General features: G+C 40.6%; 3 protein-coding genes across 4 annotated transcripts in view; 2 read left to right on the top strand and 1 right to left on the bottom strand.

The window, feature by feature from the left end:
* LOC110063501 (tRNA-dihydrouridine(16/17) synthase [NAD(P)(+)]-like) overlaps nt 1-21,085 on the bottom strand; it is a 55,766-nt gene that overhangs the window by 6,428 nt on the left and 28,253 nt on the right. The gene's annotated exons all lie outside the window — the stretch shown is intronic.
* Nucleotides 823-6,653, top strand: LOC110063503 (uncharacterized). The gene is made up of 2 exons (XM_020770497.2): nt 823-1,093; nt 4,859-6,653. The coding sequence occupies exons 1-2, from the start codon at nt 1,042-1,044 to the stop codon at nt 5,215-5,217; spliced, it is 411 nt and encodes a 136-aa protein (XP_020626156.1). The 5' UTR covers nt 823-1,041; the 3' UTR covers nt 5,218-6,653.
* On the top strand, nt 15,079-19,577 carry LOC110063542 (uncharacterized). Its single transcript, XM_089290620.1, has 2 exons — nt 15,079-15,186; nt 18,529-19,577. The coding sequence occupies exons 1-2, from the start codon at nt 15,123-15,125 to the stop codon at nt 18,891-18,893; spliced, it is 429 nt and encodes a 142-aa protein (XP_089146746.1). The 5' UTR covers nt 15,079-15,122; the 3' UTR covers nt 18,894-19,577.

Below are 21,085 nucleotides of genomic sequence, written 5' to 3'. Positions count from 1 at the left end.
CTCTTCATTCGAGTCATGGCTACTGTCTGGGGAACGGTTAAAAACCAAATGTTTTGTCAGCCCAAAGTAAACTAGCAAATTCAAAACAAAGTCTCAGTCTACAGTCGGTTAGCTGTCATCTTATCCAAACTGAAATACAAAAAGAGGACAAGCAGCGAAAATCAGAACTGAATTTAACATCAAAAAAAGAAACAGTATGTATGAAATGGCCAATGGCGCAGAAACAAACAGTGCAAAGTACCTGAATTATTACATGTACTGAGCATCGATGTCAGCAAGAGTCGTAAGACGATGCTATTTAAAAACACAGCATATATTTTAGTGGTGTCACCCGACAGTGCCCAATATGCATTCATGTTCACATTTCTGTTTGTTATCCTTTTACTTTAACTGTCAAGGTTGAATATCAAATCAATGAGCCCGGGCAGACCCACAAAACGTACTCGCTCTTTCAAAACATCTTTGAATAAAAATCTAAACGAAATTCGTTATTCCAGTCGAATTATCCGTTTAACTTGCCAGCGCTCGATCCTGCTGCTTCTGCCCCCACTCACACGCTTGATGACTGCAGTCAACAGTGCGGAATAACACAGACAGCAGTTTTAATTTCACGAAAAAGAAATATTAAAAGGCACTGAGGAAGAAACTAATCTTCAGACAGTTAATTTCTTTTACTCTATTTATCAAACTGAACGACTTAGGCCGGCCAAGCGATGGCAAAGAAAATGAAATGAAAGGTTTATTTGTTGTATTCATTATTTTCACTGACTGGCTGAACACGCCCACTGTCAACGTTAGACGTACATGTAAATGAGCTTAAATGGCCTCTGCAATTTTAAAATCGTTTGACTGGAACAACCGAAGCGAGCGCACGACAAAGTCACGCGAAACGGTCAACGTCACGAAAATTTTCGCTGCGGCCAAGGTAAGGCCAAGCGACAGAAGGCAAGGTCCAAATCTCGAAGATCAGGGTGCTGTTTCTAAAAACCGAAGGAAGAAGCAGTAGCCCACGAAGCTATTAAACCTGAAGAATACGCTACTATGAGGTCAAATTGTATTCCGGGCCTGTCGCTTGTCATTTTGGTGATTAATGGTGAGTTGTCTGAGAGATATTTTTTGTTGTTAAAAACACGGGTATCTGAAGCGAGACAACTGCAATTTATACGCTACAAACCCAAAGTTGTATGGAACTCCGAAGATGCCACCATCTCAGGCGAAACACGCGCTTCGTAATTTTCATTCAAGGACTGTGTTGCATCACTGATCTCACCCATGGGGCGAATGGGTAAATTTCACCCTTGGTCAAATTGCTCTGCTCCCGCTCTCTTCAAAACCTCTTACAAGTGTCAATGAACACAAAGTCCTCTCTGTTCTATTAGTGACGGTGGAAAAAATATAAACATTGAGAAATAGCCAAATTCTTAGTTTGCATATTGTGGTGTTTTATAGCGCGAAGAGTCAATATTATGTATCATGAGGGGTTTAATAACACAGGTCTGGATTGAAAACCACAGCTATCGTTTCCAAGCTATTACAAAACACCAAACAATAGAAAATCGAGCTTGCAAAAGGATTTAAAAAGTACGTCCGCCAATTTATAAATATTTAAGATGAGATAACAATTGCTCTCGGTAAAAGCTTATGGCAGCGTGTTAAAATGTACGTGCATAAACATTAATTAATTAACGGTATGGTTTACAACTGAGTCACGCAGACACGAGTAACGCAGTAAAAGAAATAGCAAAGCAAAAAGTAACAAAAATAAACTTATAAGAGTTAAAACTAAACAAAGTAATGAGAAATTTAATCTCGGCAAAAAGTTCTTGAACTGCTGTTTGACCATTTTAGTGGGGTTTTTTTTTTTTTACTTTCTATTCTAATTCATATTGGCCAATGCGTCTATGCGATTTAAAAGTCTGCTACGATACATTATATATATTAAGAGTGCTGATAAAATTCTTAAAATATCGCAAATCAATAAAATAACGTGGTAATTTCGTCCTTGAGTTTCAGTTTGCATGGTTAATCTCTCACTAGATGCGAATTTCAGGCCGATTTCTCTGCGATCTCAGAAAAACTGCTGCGAGTTCTTTTACAGTGGATAAAATCAACAGCTGGCAACCAGGTTCGGTTATCAGTTTCGGCGAGGGCGTACAATATTTTGGACTGTACTTTTTTTGTGAAAACACCTTGTCTAACTCGGCGTGAAACTGAGCGAATAACCTCCTGAATCACCATGTAGGTAACATTTAAATCTGAACGAGTTTTGCTAGCCCGAGGGATAAGAATGCTCTCTCACCTATATTGGCTTTATGAGAATCTACCTGAGACATTGAATGAGGTATTTCGAGAGTTTGATTGGCTTAGCAGCCATCATGCCATGTCTAACAAACATAACCGACCACAACCGGTTTCTAGGCTTCTTTTATAAAATGAAATATTACCAAGATTGACTGATATCGCGGGCTTGCAAATGGTCGTATCTACTGATAGAAACGATTATTCCAACAGCGCTTGTTGAATATGATATGATTATAGCCCACTCAGTACTACACTCGTTGGACATTAAAAAAATGTAAATATAAATCTCCGTTGAGATATGTACTAAGATAAATGTTTTAAATGAGGTTTTTTTGACAAACAAACCTCTCTCCAGTCTAAATGAGGTAATGATGAATTAAAAATAGCTTTGGGCCCTTCAGTCTACTTAGTGGCATAGCAAACAGCATTACCGTTAATTCTGATCATAAGCCCTCTATAAAAGAACGGTCTCGAAATAGACCAATTTCGATATATTAAAATTCAGCCTAAAACAATAGACCTCAGTACGAGGCTCTAGGGAATAACTACAGAGTTTGTGGGGTTTATTCCCCAGGGCCTCGTGCTGAGTTCTATTGCGTTAGGCTGAATTTTAATATATCGAAATTGGTCCATTAGCTGGTGAAACAAAGAGCAGTATTAAAGCACGTTTTATCTTCTTGGGAACAAGAAAAACGCGAAGCACTTTGGCCATTGTATGGAGCTTTCTCATAATCAACAAATATAACATGCTGGCTAAGCCAATAAAAAGTCTTGAATTGCATTATCCAATGATCCGTAATAAACCAATAATGGCGAATACCGGAGGTTTCCAAATAAAGCCCTTTGACCTTTGATGAACGTGAAGCCTTTCCTTTGGTTTTTAATAACCGTTGTACACTTAAAACACTAATCAGTTTCTTTAATGGTATCTAACGAGGTAGTAAGAAATATTGTACCACACTCCACTGGTTATATTAACGAAACAAGAAAAATGCTTATATCCGGGGGGCTTATAACCGGATTAAGGTTTTCGGCTTATAAATAGATGGGATGATATAATCGGGGGGCTTATAACCGGAAATCTTTTTGGTTTACATATAAATGGGCTTATATAACCGGGGCGGGGGGACTGATAACCGGAAATTTTTTTGGTTTACATATAGAGATGGGACTATGTAACCGGTGGGGGGTTATAACCGGAATTTATTTTGGTTTACATATAAATGGGCTTATATTACTGGATATTTTTTTGGTTTACATATAAATGGGCTTAATAACCGGGGGGCTTCTAACCGGAATAGGTTTTTGGTTTACATAAAGATGGGACTATGTAGCCGAGTGGGGAGGGCTTATAACCGGAATTTGTTTTGGTTTACATATAAATGGGCTTATATGATCGGGAGGCTTGATAACTTTAATATAACCGGAATTTTTTTTTTTGGTTTACATATGTAGACGGGCTTATATAACCGGGAAGCTAAAAGGCGGAATTTTACGATATGTCGTCAGAGGTTTCTTAATGTACCATTACGTCATTCAGAACTAGGGAAAGGGCTAAATGAAAAAAAAATCTTGATCGCATTGCGTGAGATTAGCCGCCTGTATCACGAGTGTGGTACATTTCTGTATTCTCAATTTGTTTGTTTCTTTGTTTGTTTCTTTGTTTGTTTGTTCGTGAGCGGAACCGGGAAGCGAGTTTATGGCCTCTAGCACATAGTGATACGGTATCTGGGTGAGCTTTAGTGATGCAAATTCTCGCTTGGAAACTTTTGACAATGCAACACAAAAGATCACGAACACTTCTCGGCCTTAGTTAGATTTGAACACAGCTCCGGAAAACCTTCTGTTGTTCTACTGGCTCCTTGTACAAGCGTTTTGTAGGTTCATCAAGCCATCTTCCTTTCGAATGAAAAGATAGCATGAAGATTGCGTGACCATCCAAAAGTGATACTGAAGCAATTACGTCACTTGCTCGGCCACAAAGGCAGATCGCGGACGGCGTATATTTTGGTTTTGCCACGCAATATTCTTTACCACGTGACCAGCTGAACGAATGTAACGCGTAGGAGGTTACATACGTATTCACACAATGCCATGAAAAATACAGCCAATCAGAATACGGGAAAGCCGCTCTAAACTCGACTGGACGGTATTGCACCCAACCTTCCCATCGTGCGCCGCGATCTTATTCGTTGGCATAGAATAAAAGACTCGTGTGAGTACCGAGAAAATACAAATGACTGGTGGGATGTTGCATGGTATACCATTAGAGAGCGTCGTAAAGCTAGTGCAGTGGAACCCCGCCTAACTAATTAACGGCTAGCCCGTTAATACGGTCACCTCGTTATTACGACCGCTTTATTCTGGCCTGAACAAAAGCTCACTCCTGGCTCAGTCAGCCATTTTCTTATATAAATAAGCCCGTTAATACGGTCATGGATTTGTGGCCCGTTGGTGACCGGATTAACGGGGTTTCACTGTATATATAAATGTCATTAGTCAGAAAGAGTATGAGACTATGTGAGAACTGAACTCATCTTTTCCCTTTACTTTGCAGTGCCTTGCTTTAGTGTGGGCCTAAAATGCTACACGTGCGTGTCAGAAAACTCTTGGGAAGACTGTGAAAGGAGCTTGAAAGTTACCAACTGTCCTGCTCCAGAGGACGAAGTTTGTGTCAAAGAACAACTTGTGGAACACGACGACAACAGCCAGGAAGGAACCAAGAACACCTTTTCCAAATTTTGCGCCATGGCAGAAGCGTGTAAGGACACACACTGTAAAGAAGCTGGAAAATCATGTGATCCAAAATGTTGTCATACAGATCTGTGCAATATGGCGGAAACGATACGACCTTCGCCAGCGATGTTTGTGTTTTGCCTGCTGTTGGTGAATTTTGCCGTAATGATGTTCAAATGATGAACAGCTAAATAAACAATAGCCCCCATTTGGCACGAAAATATGCTCGGATATTTGTCCGCGGACATTATCTGTTCCGAGAAGCGAACAGTTTTCCGAGCGCGTAGCTCGAGGAAAACTGTGAGCTATGAGGAACAGATAATGTCCAAGAACAAATATCCGAGCATATTCTCGCGCCAAATGGAGGCTATTGTGTTTATTATCCTCAAATGTTTTTGGCAACACGCGCATATTTGAAATTTGGGTAATATCACTCGGATATTCCCCGGTTTTAGCTGGGGAAATATTCAGTCACTTGACGTGTTTAGACCAATCGTGCGCGAGCGAAACTATTTGGTGGATCATAATTTAATTTATACGTGAATATGCGATTGTGAATATAATTACAATGGACACCCGCATATAAGAACCTGATTTTTCCAAGTTAGCTTAAAAAGGTTCCTGTATGTTACGTATGTACTGACAATTTAGGCTATTGAGCTTCTCGACAGACTTTTGGCTTTGTGTTTGCAAAGCACATTCTGATTCATGTCTAAGAAGTACGACTACTTTCGTAGCAAACGTTCAGCCTCCTCTTTCAGTCTCAACTCCGTTCCCAGGGTCTCTCATCTTCCCAGGGCGGGAATATCAGAGACCCTGGGAACGAGGTTGTCTGTTTCATTTCAAAGTCGTTATGCTTAATACAATGCAAATATTTTCTTTTACATTCAACTATCGTTTCAGATTTTCTAAACCAAGAACCGGCTTCAATATTTGGGCTGGACAGGTTCCAATAATAACATGCCTAAATGCCTGAATTTAAGTCCACTGGTTCACGAGGGTTGTTATCCCGGTGGGGGGGGGGGGGGTACTCCCAGAAAAGTTGGGTGTGGGTGTGCCGTCTGTTTCCCAAAACCCTTATCCTATTTAAGGCCAAATTCTGCGATTTTCCCTACCCTATTTGTGACTTGACCAAAAGTTTTAAACCCTATTTAAGAGTTCCTCAGTTCAGACAAGTGTTAAAGAAAATGTTTATGTTTTTATTAGGTAAGATGCCTTCTAAGAAAACATACTTAATTCAAGACTAGAGTGCAAAAACCATACCCCATCTAAGACCAAAATGGCCAAATTCGATACCCTACAAAACTCATACCCTTTGGGGACGCACATACCCAAGTAGCCTATATAAGGGAGTACCCCACGGGGGTTGTTATACGTGGGTGTTCCAGCAACGATGTTGTTTGAGCGCAAGAGGTTGAGATCATACCACAGAGGATAAATCCAGAGTACGGCAGGATTAAGAATTTGCTTCAAATACCTTCACATTTATTGATCCAGCACCATAAACCACTCCACAACAATCAAACTATGGATATTGAATGTCGCATTCACTCTTTCTCGAATCAATTTTTATCTTATTTAAGTGCATGTAAGACGAAGAAATAAAATAATGCGAATGGTCCCTGAATGTTCACAGTAACCTATCTGAAATAGTTGCGCATTTTAGCGATAAAAAAGAGCAACTCTCAACAACTATTTGCTGTGCAGCGATTTTGAAAAATTTTTATCTTCCGATCATCACGCCACTTTTTCTGCGCGAGAAAGAACGATTCCACGACGAGAGATCATTGACAATGTGATCACACGATACGTACTCTCGTTCCTGTCTGGTTCCTTGCCAAGCTGCCAGCATACTTCTGATACTTTTAATTAATTTGTCGGAGCCTATAAGAGTTCTATAATTAACTCCTATTACAAGTAAGCGACTTAAAACGTTCTGAAATCGAAGCCCAAATGGTGTGGATGGAATCGTTTCTAACAGGAAACAAAAAGACCGAAACTAGTGGTTAGTTTAACATTTAGTTTTCAGGCCGGTGAGTGCGAAAGAACACTGATTCTAACCCCGTTGGATTAAGAGAAAGAATTCCGACGGTCACGGTAGGTTTCAAACAAGAAATGTCAATCAAGTTCAGGATGCGGACGTGAGGGTCACGCCAGGGAGTCACGCGACGCAATTTAAAATTAGTGTTTACATGACGAACTTGTTACGTGCATGTATCCGGGAAGTTGTTGCAGAGCGAGCGAGAGTTCGACACTCTGCCGCTCGAAACCGGACCTCATGATCCGATGTAACAAATATTTGGCGAGACATTACAGAAAGAACTCAAGAGCCGTCGGAGCAACCAAATAATCGGGAGAAAATGTGGTCGAATATAGCACTGCTATATTTGAAGTTGTTTTCAATATGGCTGCTGTTTGCCAGTAAGTAATTAGTAGTAGAAAGTTAAGTGATAGTGGTGATTAGAATTGAGGAATTTACATCATCGGTAAATTATGACAACTTTTGCAATGATTTTCATAAAAGCCGCATACCCTGCGAAGATTTGAGGCTAAAAGCAGGTGTTCCTAATGTAAATTTGTTCGTTTAAAATAACTGTTCATCGCGGAGACTGATTCGCCAGAATAAAAATTCTGTTTTTACTGTCTTCGGTCTGTAGATAGGACAGCACAAATTATCACGTACAACGCAGGGGAATTAATGAAAAGCTTGCATTTTGTGGTAAAAACAAGTTATATTGTAACTGATCGTTCAGTTGAGAGCGAATTGTTGAAACGACACATAAATTTAGATCTTTATTGCCGGGATCCCAAATCTGCACGTATCAGCGTTTTTGAATTCGTAAACAAAATCCCTCGCAATAAATTACACACAGAACTTAACTGAGACTAAAATGTAACGAAGCTAAAGTGGTACTAGAATACGGATCCATATAGCCTTTTACAGGCGTTCATTTAGTTGGAATCCAGAACTCATTGCACCATGTTAGCTCTTCCTATATATTTCCGTTGGAAGACTGCCTTAATTCTTTGCATGTCAAAGAAACAGAACCGCGATATGTTTAGCCCTTGTTTAGCAGCACCCGAAGGAACAACCAGCTTTTTACTTCGTCATCTGGTAATTCAGTGCGGATAGAGATAAAACCTAATAATACGATGACGGGAATTCAGCTACAGGGCTGGCGAATGGCACCTAGAAAATCTTGGCTCTCGGAACCCATCTCGAAACCTCGGAAGCCCTTAAAATGAGTCTTCAGCATGTTTCGACATTCCTCTAAAATCGTGCTAGTCTCAGTCTTTCAGGCTTCCATGACTTGGGGGGTCTCGACTTTGACTATTCGTACCCGCTATTTTACATTAGATTAATACAGCATGGAGTTTGGCAGATGAGGTCAGAGGTTTAGCACACCCTTCATACGTCAAAACAGGAAGGCGATTCACTGTAGGAGTAAATTTACGATCATATTTATCACAACAGCTCGATGGGCAGTAAAAGGCTGCCCGTTACTGCATGACGAGTTGAAATTAAGGAGATTACAAGCATTCAAAAGGTTTACAACTTTCACGTGACAATATAAATTTTGGAAAATGGACCGAAAGGAATGCATTCCCAGAACTTGCGGAACTCGAGTTCCGACTCTGTCAAAATCACTAACCGTTGCATCTTCAATTATTCGCATCTTAATGACTCTTCTGTTCCAGTAGCACCATTTTTCTTTACTGCCTTTTAATACGGTTCTTTTCCCGTGAAACTCGACCCATTTGATGGCAAGCCTTTCACCTGTCCTTGGTTGCTAAGAATCGATAGATAAGTAGTTACTGCTTTCATGAGTAGCCGAACTGGTTATTATGCTGAACAAAGTGGTTTTTGGAACCCAAGTGTGTGATCAGCAGTAAATTGTTTCGCATTTTGCCATATGTTCGTAAAAGCTAAATACCCGTGGAAGATTTGAGGCTAAAAGCAAGTCTTCTCAACGCAACTTTATTAAAATAATTGTTATCAAGGCTGATTCATCGCCGTAAATTTCCGCTTTTCAATTCCCCGGTTTGTAGACAGGACAGCACAAATTATCATAAGCACGTAGGAGACTGATTAAAAGTCTTCCATTATGTGGTTAAAAACAACTCATATTGCAATCGTACAGTCGTAATAAGTCTGGGAATTCTTTCAGCGACACATAACTGACAAAGATAATCTTAAACGAATTCAATAGGCACGAATTCATAAAACGTTCCTCGCCATGAAGCGGCCCACGCACGCTGCAACGAAGCGAAAACGTAGCTAGAACGCTTCTGAACTGAAGATCTAATCCAGCACTGTTTTCAGATAAGCTCTTCATATAAATAAATAAATATTTCCCTTCAGACTGCCTTGATTCTTTGCATCTTAAAACCGACATTTTGTTTAGCGTCATTACGTTTTGAGAGCAGTACCCGAAGAGAGAAAACGAGTTGTAAACTCAACTTTGTCTTCTGGCGATTCAGAGTGCAATAATGGAAGTCTTAGAGTCAGATCTCGACGGCTTGGTGAGTCTCAATTTGTATTATTCTTCGCCCATAAGATTTATTGAGTAGGCGTAATTCGCAGATGTGGGTAGAAGTTTAACACGCCCTTCATACCCGGAAAAACATTCACTGTGGACAGTCGGCAAGAGTAATTTTAACATCATGTTCACCATAAACAGCTAATTCTTCAGTAAAAAGCTACCGTTACAGCATATGAGTTGAAAGTGGAGATTAGAAGGGTTTACAAATTTCACGTCAGGACAATAATTTAGAAAATGTGCTGAAAGGAATGCGTTCCTTTGTCTCAAACTTGTTAAACTTCAATTGCGATTCTTTCAAAATCACAAACAATTACGTCTTTACCATAAGCACTGATCTAAATAAACTCGTCACTTCCAGTAGCACTACTTTTCTTTTCTGTTTTTAAATATATCGTTTCCTTGCCTTATAGACTTATTTGGCAGGAATCTCCTATTTGCCCGCGGCAGTTATGAGTCGATTCCATACAAACATAAGACGTTATGAATCGATTCCATAGAGACATACATCTCAGTAGAACTATTGCTTTCATGTGATGCGGAACTGTTTATTATGCTGACCAAGGTGTTCTCAGGAGCCAAGCGCGTGAACATTAAAATGAAACTTATCGAGAGGTACTTTCGTGTAGTGGTGTTTGTTCCTCGATATTTTTACAAAATGGAATTTGGGATCTCTTCCAATTTTGCGTAGGCATCACGTCTTTAGTACCTGAGAGAGTGAAAGCTGGCTTAACTCCTGTGGAGCAGAACAGTTATTGTCGGAAGAGAGAAATTTGCACTTTACTCCTGCCATAGCTTTTAATCACGTTGTACACAAAGCGCCGCGGTACTGATCTGCAAATTGACATTTTAAATCCTTCTTCATCAGTTAGATGTTTATTAAAGATCTATACAGTTTGTTTTTCAATGTTTGTTTTGAGAAATGAAATTTGGGAGTTTTCCGAGTTTTGAACTAAGCCGGAAGCAAACTGAATGATTCAGGCATGTTATACATGAGCTGCCACGGTGTTGGCTCAAATCTTGACATCTTAAATTTTTCCTTGTCATTTGAAGGGTTTTTTTAAGTGGTCTTGATAGCTTCCCTAACTCAATGGCTTTAACCCATGACCGTAGCTAGTAACAGACAAACCGAGACACTTGGGAAGGAAAGACTTAATAGTCACGCGGTCAAATTAATTCTTTGTTTCAACTTAAGTCACACCTACGGAGTCTTAGGACGACACTAACTTTCGATTTGTTTATCTTCCAGCACCTTGCCTTAGTGAAGATCTCAAATGTTACCTTTGCTACTCGAGAACATCGTGGGATGAGTGTGAAAAGAATAAAAAAGTAGCAGTGTGTTACCCCAAGCACGGCGAGGTCTGCATCAAAATGCATCATATTGAAAACGATGACACAGAAAAGGGATATAAGGAAGATTTTGTCAGGATGTGTGGCCAAGCGCGGTTGTGTACGGACAAATACTGCCAGGAAAAATACAAAACTTGTCAAATAGATTGTTGTCATAGCGACCTGTGTAACGTGGCGACAGGGCGAACTCACGTGACAAGCACAATGCTGGCCACTGTGCTTGCTGTTTTGTTGTGTGTTCTGCAACTGCGTTGTATTTTCTGAACTTTTTTACTTTTTACAGTATCAATCGCAATTGATACTTTACATAGAGGGAATTCCGCATCACTTCTCGATTTCAGTTAGAGGCCGTTATCCGCGCCCGACTCCTGAATACGGGTCGAGTCCCACTTGTCCCGCACTGTAATGTGAGTCCAATCAGTGATTGACTTGAACTAACACGGTCCAAGAAGCGCCTGACCTGCATTGACTCGACAGAATCGCACTGATACGGTCGGAAAAATGCGGGTGACCCGCATTGATACGGGATTAGACCCGACTGAATCGCACTGATATGGGTGGCAAATGCGGTTGACCCGAATTGATACGGGATCTGAATCGCAGTGATACGGGTCAACATGCGCTTGACCCGCAGAGATTCCAGATCGATCCCAATTGACGCGCAATCTTTTTAATGTCTCGAAAGAAGTGTACTAATATCACCGTAGATAAACATTTCCTGAAAGTGTTCTTTTATACAACGAAAGCCATACGTCAAAATTTATTTCCTATTAAGCTGTAAAGTATTTTTGATTAATTGCACACTGTAAATATGATATTTTTATACAACGGAATAAATTGACGGCTATATAATAGCCACTGAGAAAGGCAAAATCAAACTTATTAATGCCGTCGTCATTTTACGCGTCTGAATAGCAAATAAGCAATGTATCAATTACTTGCGGCAAAATGTGTCGCACACAGTTCATTGCCAATAAACTTTTTACGATAACTGCAGAAGTTCTCGCGCGCTCATTGGCTAATTTGTATTGTCAATAAGCAGACAGACACATGAATTTATAATTTATGCGATGCGTCAATGAGCGAGAGCGGACAATTTGACAATTTGGTATCGTAAAAAACAACTTGGTGTCAGTTTTAATTGCGTCTGCCCTCTTATTGACAATGAATTTCGTCATAACATTGTCTAAGTAGTCTGCGGATCCACTCGACTATCGCCTCGTGGATCCACAGTTACTTTGATAATGTTATGACGAAATTCATGATCAATAACAGGACAGACACATTCTCTATTTTCCAACTGCCCATAATTTTCCAACTGCTCTTGGGAATATGCAGACTTCCCAAGAGCATTTCACAACAATAGTTTATGCAAAATTCGGGGGCCAAACAGAGTGAATTATGGGCAATAGGAAAATAGAGAATGAAAAACTGACGTCAATTTGTTAAATTGACACCTGATCTGGTTACCAAGCTCTGTCTTCATAATTTGCCCGCTCGATCCGTACAATGACAAAAGAACCTGAGAACAACTATATTGGTCTGGTATTTCCATAGCAGTCGATAGCTCGTTGTCAGTCCTCTTTAATAGCCCACATACCGAGGATGGCTTCAACGAAATCTGAGTATCTTTAACCCTTTCACGACTAAATGTACACCAAAGAAATGCCGTTTTTAACCCGTTAAATCAGTTTTTTGGCTGCCATGACGCTAAAAGGGCGTTAGTTTTGCTGGAAAAGCTATTTTTTTTTTTTTTGACCAAACAGATAGATTTCCCCAAGATTAAGTACAAAAATGTAGAATATTTTAAATTTAATAATAAAGTGTATTATCGTTTGTCTCACGATGTAGTCACTTGAGATGTAGATCGCGACGTTTCGACTGCTTACTGCTAGTCTTCTTCAGGCGATAAGGTCGACTGATTGCATGGTATCATTTATATCACAAAGGTCGGCTGTGATTGGTGCATTTCGATCCTCCTATTGTTCCATTGTTCCGGCGAGTAGCTGTTCCCTCAGCGGTCCGCTGTTGTACCGTTCTCCTGTTGTTGTGTTTCTTGATCGTGGGTATCCATGCTCCAGGAATTTCGATTCCACTATCCCTGTTGATGTTATTAGGGTGAAGTCTTATGTGAAGAGCTTCCTTGACCCTACGTGTGTACCAGTGAGGATCTCGATCAATAAACTTGACATCATTCCAGATAGGATAGTGGCCGGTCTCGTGGGTGTGTTCAGAAACGGCGGAGGTCTGGGTACGGGCGAGTCGTATATCCCTGTCGTGTTCTTTGATCCTCTCCTGCATAGATCTCCCTGTTTCCCCGATGTAGACTTTGCCGCACTCACAGGGAATCCTGCAGACAACACCATCTTGTTTAGCCGAGTTGACAGTGTCCTTTGGTCGCACTAAGTGTGACCGAAGTGTCGTGTCGGACTTAAAGACGGTGCGAATGCCTTGTTGTTCTAGGCAGCGGCGGAGAGACTCCGAAACTCCTTGGACATAAGGTAAAACGGCGGTGGATTTAAATTCCGCGACAGGCTCTCTTCTTGGGGTTGTTCGTGCCTTTGTGATCTTCTGTACAAAAGAGAAGGGATATCCGTTAGAAACAAGTACAGATGACAGATGTTTCTTCTCTTCAGCGATTACTGATGGTTTGGTCACGAGACGTTTAGCCCGGTCGTACAGACACTTCACAATACCGCGCTTTACTGACTGAGGGTGGTGTGAATCATACGCTAGGTACTGATCAGTATGTGTTGGTTTCCTGTAGACACTGGTGGTAAGGCGGCCATCAGCTTCTCTGTAAACTGACGTGTCGAGAAAGGCGATCTTGCTGTTGTTCTCGATCTCCATGGTGAAAAGGATTGATGGTTGTTGACTGTTCAGGTGTTGCAGGAAGACATCAGCTCTATCCCGATCCAGGATGGTGAAAGTATCATCTACGTAGCGTTTCCAGATCTTAGGCTTGCAAGGTGCGGACTCTATTGCTTGTTCTTCAAATATCTCCATGTAGAGATTAGCAATGACCGCGGATACAGGGCTCCCCATGGCTGCGCCGTCTTGTTGTTCGTAAATCGATCCGTTGTACTGGAAGTACGTAGATCTTAATACGAAATCCAAGAGGTCCGCGATTTGAACTGGTGTAAGTGTCGTGCGGTCAGCCAGGCCTGCATCGTTCTCCATTTTTTGTAGCGCGGCTTGTACGGCGCCCTCGATCGGTAAGTTGGTAAACAGTGACTCTACGTCGAAAGACACCATGATCTCGTGGTCCTGGATCTCTTCACTGGCGATAGTGGAGGCGAAGTCAGTTGAGTTCTTCACTGTGAAGTTCGAGTTATTTTAAATTTGGTGCATGCGCATAAGCCAAAATTTGGACCTTTTTTTGCGATGGCCCGTTCCGAATTTCTTTTATTGCTCTCTTCCTTTCCTTTTTCTCGGCCCTTTTACTCTCGCTATATTTTGCTTTTCATATTCTTTCTGGCTACCGCAAAAGTTGGGTGCTAATTATGGGCGAAGCCTGGAAATGGGACCTTGATCAATTATAAACAATTATTGGATGAGGTTTTTGTGATATCCAGAATAATCAAGGTCGAGGTAAGGCCTTCGGCTTCGGCTGATAACCCTTACCAAGACCTTGATTATTCTGGATATCACAAAAACCGAATCTAATAATTGTTTTACTATACACTGAACGAAAAAAATGAAAGTCATGTGTTTGTTTCTTCACTGACGGCAAGCAACACAAAGCGCGCCAACTTGACATGATTATCCTGACCTTGAGTGTCCTTGACATGATTGATGTATATTCTGTAGAGATGACGTCACAGGCGCTGATTTCGAAAATTAACTGTACACTTTCGACCAATCAGAAAAGAGATAGTGGGTTCAATGTATAATAACAGGTACAATGGACCGTTGTTTTCCAATTTGCTACGTCAGAATGCCGTCCATACAAAAAAAAACCGACTGTTGTGCGGATCTTAGGGGTCATTTCAAGTTTCCCACGAGTCACGTCAAGCAATTTAAAAACAATATTTACATAACGACCCTGTTATGTATCCCGGAAGTTCTTGCCAAGCGAACAAGAGTTCGACACTGCCGCTCGAAACCGGACTTCATGATCCGGTTACAAACATTTGGCCACATATTTCACAAAGAGCTCAAGAGTTGTCGGGACAATAACAAAGCCGGGAGAAAATGTGGTCGAATATAGCACTGTTATATTTGAAGTTGTTTTCAATATGGCTGCTGTTGTTTGCTGGTAAGTAATCAGTAGTAGAAAGTTAAGTCATAGTGGTGATTAGAATTGACCAAGAATTTTCATCAGCGGTGAATTGTGCCAAATTTTGCAATGAGTTTCATAAAAGCCGCATACCCTGCGAAGATTTGAGGCTAAAAGCAGGTATTCCTAATGTAAATTTGTTCGTTTAAAATAACTGTTCATCGCGGAGACTGATTCGCGAGAATAAAACTTCTGTTTTTGCTATCTTCGGTCTGTAGATAGGACAGCACAAATTACCACGTAGAACGTTGGGGAGTTAATGAAAAGTCTTGCATTTTGTGGTAAAAACAAGTTTTATTGCAACTAATCGTTCAGTCGAGAGCGAATTCTTGCAACGACACATAAATATGAATCTTTCATCCCGGCCTCAAATCTTCTCAGGGTATGCGGCTTTGAATTCGTAAATGACAAAATCCCTCGCAATAAATTACACACAGAGTTGTAGTGACACTAAAATCTAACGAAAAAGAGCGGTATCCATAGCCTTTTCCAGGCGTTCAGTTCGTTGGAATGCAGAAATCTTCCCAGCTTAGCTCTTCCTATATATTTCCGTTCAAAGATTGCCTAATTCTTTGCATGCATGGCAAAACTGAACGGCGATTATGTTTATCCCTTAATCAGCAGCACCCGAAGGGAACAACCAGCTGTTTACTGTGTCATCTGGCAATTCAGTGCGGATAGAAAACCTAATGATACGATGAAGGAAATTCAGGGACAGGGCTGGCAAATGGCACCTAGAAAATCTTGGCTCTCGGAACCCATCTCGAAATCTCGAACGCCCTTACACAAAAATAAGTCTTCGTGTTTCGACATTCCTCTAAAATCGTGCTACACTTTTCTGAAAGGGGTTTCCACGACTTGGGGAGTCTCGGCTTTGACTATCTTCCCGTCTATTTTATACTAGGTTCATATAGAATACATTTTGGCAGATGAGGACAGAGGTTTAGCACGCCCTTCATACGTCAAAACAGGAAGGCGATTCACTGAAGGAGAAAGTTTACGATCATATTTATCACAACAACTCGATGGGCAGTAAAAGGCTGGCCGTTACTGCATGACGAGTTGAAATTAAGGAGATTACGAGCATTCCAAGGGTTAACAACTTTCACGTGACAATATAAATTTTGCAAAACGCACCGAAAGGAATATATTTCCAGAATCTGCGGAACTCGAGTTCCGTCTCTTTCAGTCAAAATCACTAATCGTTGCATCTTCAGTTATTAGCATCTTAATGAACTCGTCTCTTCCAGTAGCACTATTTTTCTTTACTACTTTTTAATAGCGTTCCATTCCCATGAAACTCGACCCATTTGATTGCAAATCTTTCCCTTGTTCTTGGTTGCTAAGAATCGATAGACATTAAGTAGTTACTACTTTCATGTGAAGCTGAACTGTTTATTATGCTGAACATGGTGGTTTTTGGAACCCAAGTGTGTGATCAGTGGTCAATTGTTTCACATTTTGTATATGTTCGTAAAAGCTAAATACCCGTGGAAGATTTGAGGCTAAAAGCAAGTCTTCTCAACGCAACTTTATTAAAATAATTGTTATCAAGGCTGATTCATTGCCGTAAATTTCCGCTTTTCAATTCCCCGGTTTGTAGACAGGACAGCACAAATTATCATACGCACGTGGGAGACTTATTAAAAGTCTTGCATTATGTGGTTAAAGACAAGTCATATTGCAATTGTATAGTCGTAATAAAGCTGGGAATTCTTTCAGCGACACATAACTGACAAAAAATCTTCAACCGAATCAATACGCACGAATTTATGAAAAAAGTTCCTCGCAATCAAGCCCACGCAACGCTGCAACGAAGCTAAAACGAAGCTAGAACGCTTCTGAACGGAAGATCTAATACAGCGCTGTTTTCAGATAAGCTCTTCATATAAATAAATAAATATTTCCCTTCAGACTGCCTTGATTCTTTGCATGTTAAAACCGACATTTCGTTTAGCTTCGTTACGTTTTGAGAGCAGTACCCGAAGAGAGAAAACGAGTTGTAAATTAAACTTTGACATCTGGCGATTCAGAGTGCAATGTCATCTAAAATCATGGAAGTCTTAGTGTCAGATTTCGACGTCTCGGCGAGTCTCAAATTGTATTATTCTTCACCCATAAGATTTATAGAGCAGGCATAATTCGCAGATGTGGGTAGAGATTTAGCACGCTCTTCGTAAGTCAAACCCGGAAAAAGATTCACTGTAGACAGTCGGCAAGAGTAATTTTAACATCATGTTCATCATAAACAGCTAATTCTTCAGTAAAAAGCTACCGTCACAGCATATGAGTTGACAGTGGAGATTAGATCTATATAGAAGGGTTTACAAATTTTTCGTGACAATAATTAAGAAAATGTGCTGAAAGGAATGCGTTCCTTTGTCTCCAACTTGTTAAACTTCAATTGCGACTCTTTCAAAATCACAAACCGTTACCTCTTTCCCGTAAGCATCTAAATAAACTCGTCACTTCCAGTAGCACTACTTTTCTTTTCTGCTTTTTAATATATCGTTCCCTTGTCGTGAAACTAGACATATTTGATGGGAAATCTTCCATTTGCTCGCGGCAGTTATGAGTCGATTCCATACAAACATAAGAACTATTGCTTTCGTATGATGCGCAACTGTGTATTATGCTGACGAAGGTGTTCTCAGGAGCCAAGCGTGTTAACATTAAAATGAAAGTTATCGAGCAGTACTCTCGTGTAGTGCTGTTTGTTCCTCGATATTTTTACAAAATGGAATTTGGGATTTCTTCCAATTTTGCGTCTTAAATGGCTGCGAGAGTGAAAGCTGACTTAACTCCTGTGATGCGGAACAGTTATTGCCGGAAGAGAGAAATTTGCACTTTACTCCTGCCATAAGCTTTTAAGCACGTTGTTGTTCACAAAGCGCCGCAGTATTAATCGATAACAAGACATTTTAAATTCTTCCTCATCAGTAAGAGGTTTTTTAAAGATTTATAAAGTTTGTTTTTCAATGTTTGTCTTCCGAAATGAAATTTGTGAGTTTTCCGAGTGTTGAACTAAGCCGGAAGCAAATTGAATGATTCGGGCATGTTGTACATGAGGTGCCACGGTATTGGCTCAAAATGTTGTCATCTTAAATTGTTCCACGTCATTTGAAGATTTTTTTAAGTAGTCTTGATAGCTTCCGTAACTCAGTGGGCTTAACCCAGGACCGTAGCTAGTAACAGGTTAACAGAGACACTTGGGAAGGAAAGACTTGATATTCACCCGGTCAAATTAATTCTTTGCTTCAACTTACGTCACACGTACGGAGTCTTAGGACGACACTAACTTTCGATTTGTTTATCTTCCAGCACCTCGCCTTAGTGAAGATCTCAAATGTTACCTTTGCCACTCGAACATATCGTGGGATGAATGTGAAAAGAATAAAAAAGTAGGGGTTTGTTACCCCAACTACGACGACGTCTGCATCACAATGCATCATATTGAAAACGATGACACAGAAAAAGGATATAAGGAAGATTTTGTCAAGATGTGTGGCCAAGCGCGGTCGTGTACGGACAAAGACTGCCAGAAAAAATACAAAACTTGTCAAATAGATTGTTGTCATAGCGACTTGTGTAACGTAGCGACAGGGCGAACTCACGTGACAAGCACAATGCTGGCCACTGTGCTTGCTGTTTTGTTGTGTGTTCTACAATTGCGTTGTATTTTCTGAACTTTCTTCTCTCTCAATTGCGATTGATACTGTACATTGAGGAAATTGTGCAACATTTTTCGATTTGAGTTACGAGGCAGTTTTCCGCGCCCAACTCCTGAATACGGGTCGAGTCCCACTTGCCCCGCAGCGTAATGTGAGTCCAATCAGTGATTGACTTGAACTAATACGGTCCAAGAAGCGGCTGAACCGCATTGATACTGGATCAGACTCAACAGAATCGCACTGATACGGGTGAAAAAATGCGGTTGACCCGCATTGATACGGGATCAAACTCGACTGAATTGCACTGATACGGGCGGCAAATGCGGTTTATCCGAATTGATACGGATCTGAATCCCAGTAATACGGGCCAACATGCGCTTGACCCGCAGAGATTCTAGATCGATCCCAATCGACGCGCAATCTTTTTAATGTTGGAAGAAGTGTACTAATATCACCGTCAATAAACATTTCCTGAAAGTGTTCTTTTTCACAACGAACGCTATACGTCAAAATTTACTTCCTATTAAGCTGTAAAGTATTTTTGATCAATTGCACTCTGTAAATGTGATATTTTTATACAAAGGAATAAACTGGCGGTTATATATTGGCCATTGACAAAGGCAAAATCAAACTTATTAATGCCGTCATTTTACGCGTCTGAACATAAAATAAACGATATATCAATTACTTGGGGCAAAATGTGTCGCACACAGTTCACTGCTAATAAACTAATGGCACCCGATCTGGTTACACAGCTCTGTCTTCATAAGTGGCCCGTTCGCTCCGCGCAATGACAAAAGAACCGGAGAACGACTATACTGGAGCAGTCGATAGCTCGTTATCAGTCCACTTATCATAACATACCGAGGATGGTTTTAGCGAAATCTGATAAATACATGCAACGTTACAGGTTTTTTAGCCGGGGGGGCACTCCCAGAAAAATTGGGTTGGGCTGTGTAGCCCGCTTCCCAAATCCCTTACCCTATTTAAGACCAAGACTGCGATTTTCTATTCCCCATTTATGAGCTGTCCAAAAATTCGACACCCTATTTTTAAAAGACCTGACCATTAAATCAATACCCTGTTTCAGACCTGCATCGGTATAATTAGTTCTCTAGTTCAGACCGATGTTAAAGGTATAGTGAAGGACTTTTGTTGATGGTCTTATCGATAATGATGAAAGAGTAGCTTCTTCTACAAAAAAAAAACATACACAATTCAAGACTAGGTAGCAAAAACCAAACCCTATTTGAGACCAAAATTACCAAATTCGATACCCTATTTCTGACCAAAACGTCTACAGTAAAAAAAAACCATACCCTTTAGGCCTTTGGGGCCGTACATACCTACACAGCCCATATAAGGGAGTATCCCAACTCCAACGGGAATTGAACCCAAGACCTCCACGCAGGCTGATTGGCTGATAAGTGCTACAAAAGCGCAAAGGTATTGATATACCGCTACATGCTGGAGGTGAAGCTGTGATCGGCTTCTCATTTCAGTGGAAAATAGCAATTTTCCTTGTCGTTTCCCATGCATTTGATTGGCTATTCAATCGTTGATTATTTGTCGATCAGAGTCAACGCCAGCGCGAGTGCATTAGCCTCCTAATGCGGACATTCGTTTGGCTCATCTGCGTAGAAGGCTAAATCAACATTTCTTTAATTTTACGCTCGGAAAAACTAAATAAAACACACGACTTTTGAGACAGAACAAGAAGCGTTTCCATCTCAACAATAAGTTTACTCGTTTAGTCAGCCACAACTCCGCTCGTTGACTACCCTCGCACGTGAAAAAGCTCGAGTTTTTACGTTAATTAACTGAATTTGTTGGCTACTCGCCAAGCTAACGTTTACAATGGACACAATAACTTTCCCAGTGAAACTGACATTATCAAACATTTGTGCAATAACAAAAAGCAAGAAAAAAGCTCGGACAATCATGTACTCCCACTCACTCAGAGAGAGACAATGTCAGAGTAAAATCAGGTTTAGGTTACAGTGGCCTGAATTGATTTCAGCGTAAGATCACAAAATAGGAAAAAAAATAATCTGTTATACCTTCAAGGGTTCGATTTTTCCACAAAAGGCATAGTCAAAATACTAAAGCTGCCTATTTCTGACCGTTATCTGGAGGGATTATCGCCAAACGTTTGAAAACTTCATTGCTACTTGTAAGCTAACATAGCCTTCCATTTTCATTTCCCC

This window comes from Orbicella faveolata, unplaced genomic scaffold (genome assembly GCF_042242905.1).
Source record: "Orbicella faveolata isolate gen_17 unplaced genomic scaffold, um_ofav_v1 contig_2, whole genome shotgun sequence".
NCBI lineage: Eukaryota > Metazoa > Cnidaria > Anthozoa > Scleractinia > Merulinidae > Orbicella > Orbicella faveolata.
This window is presented reverse-complemented; position numbering and strand designations above follow the sequence as displayed.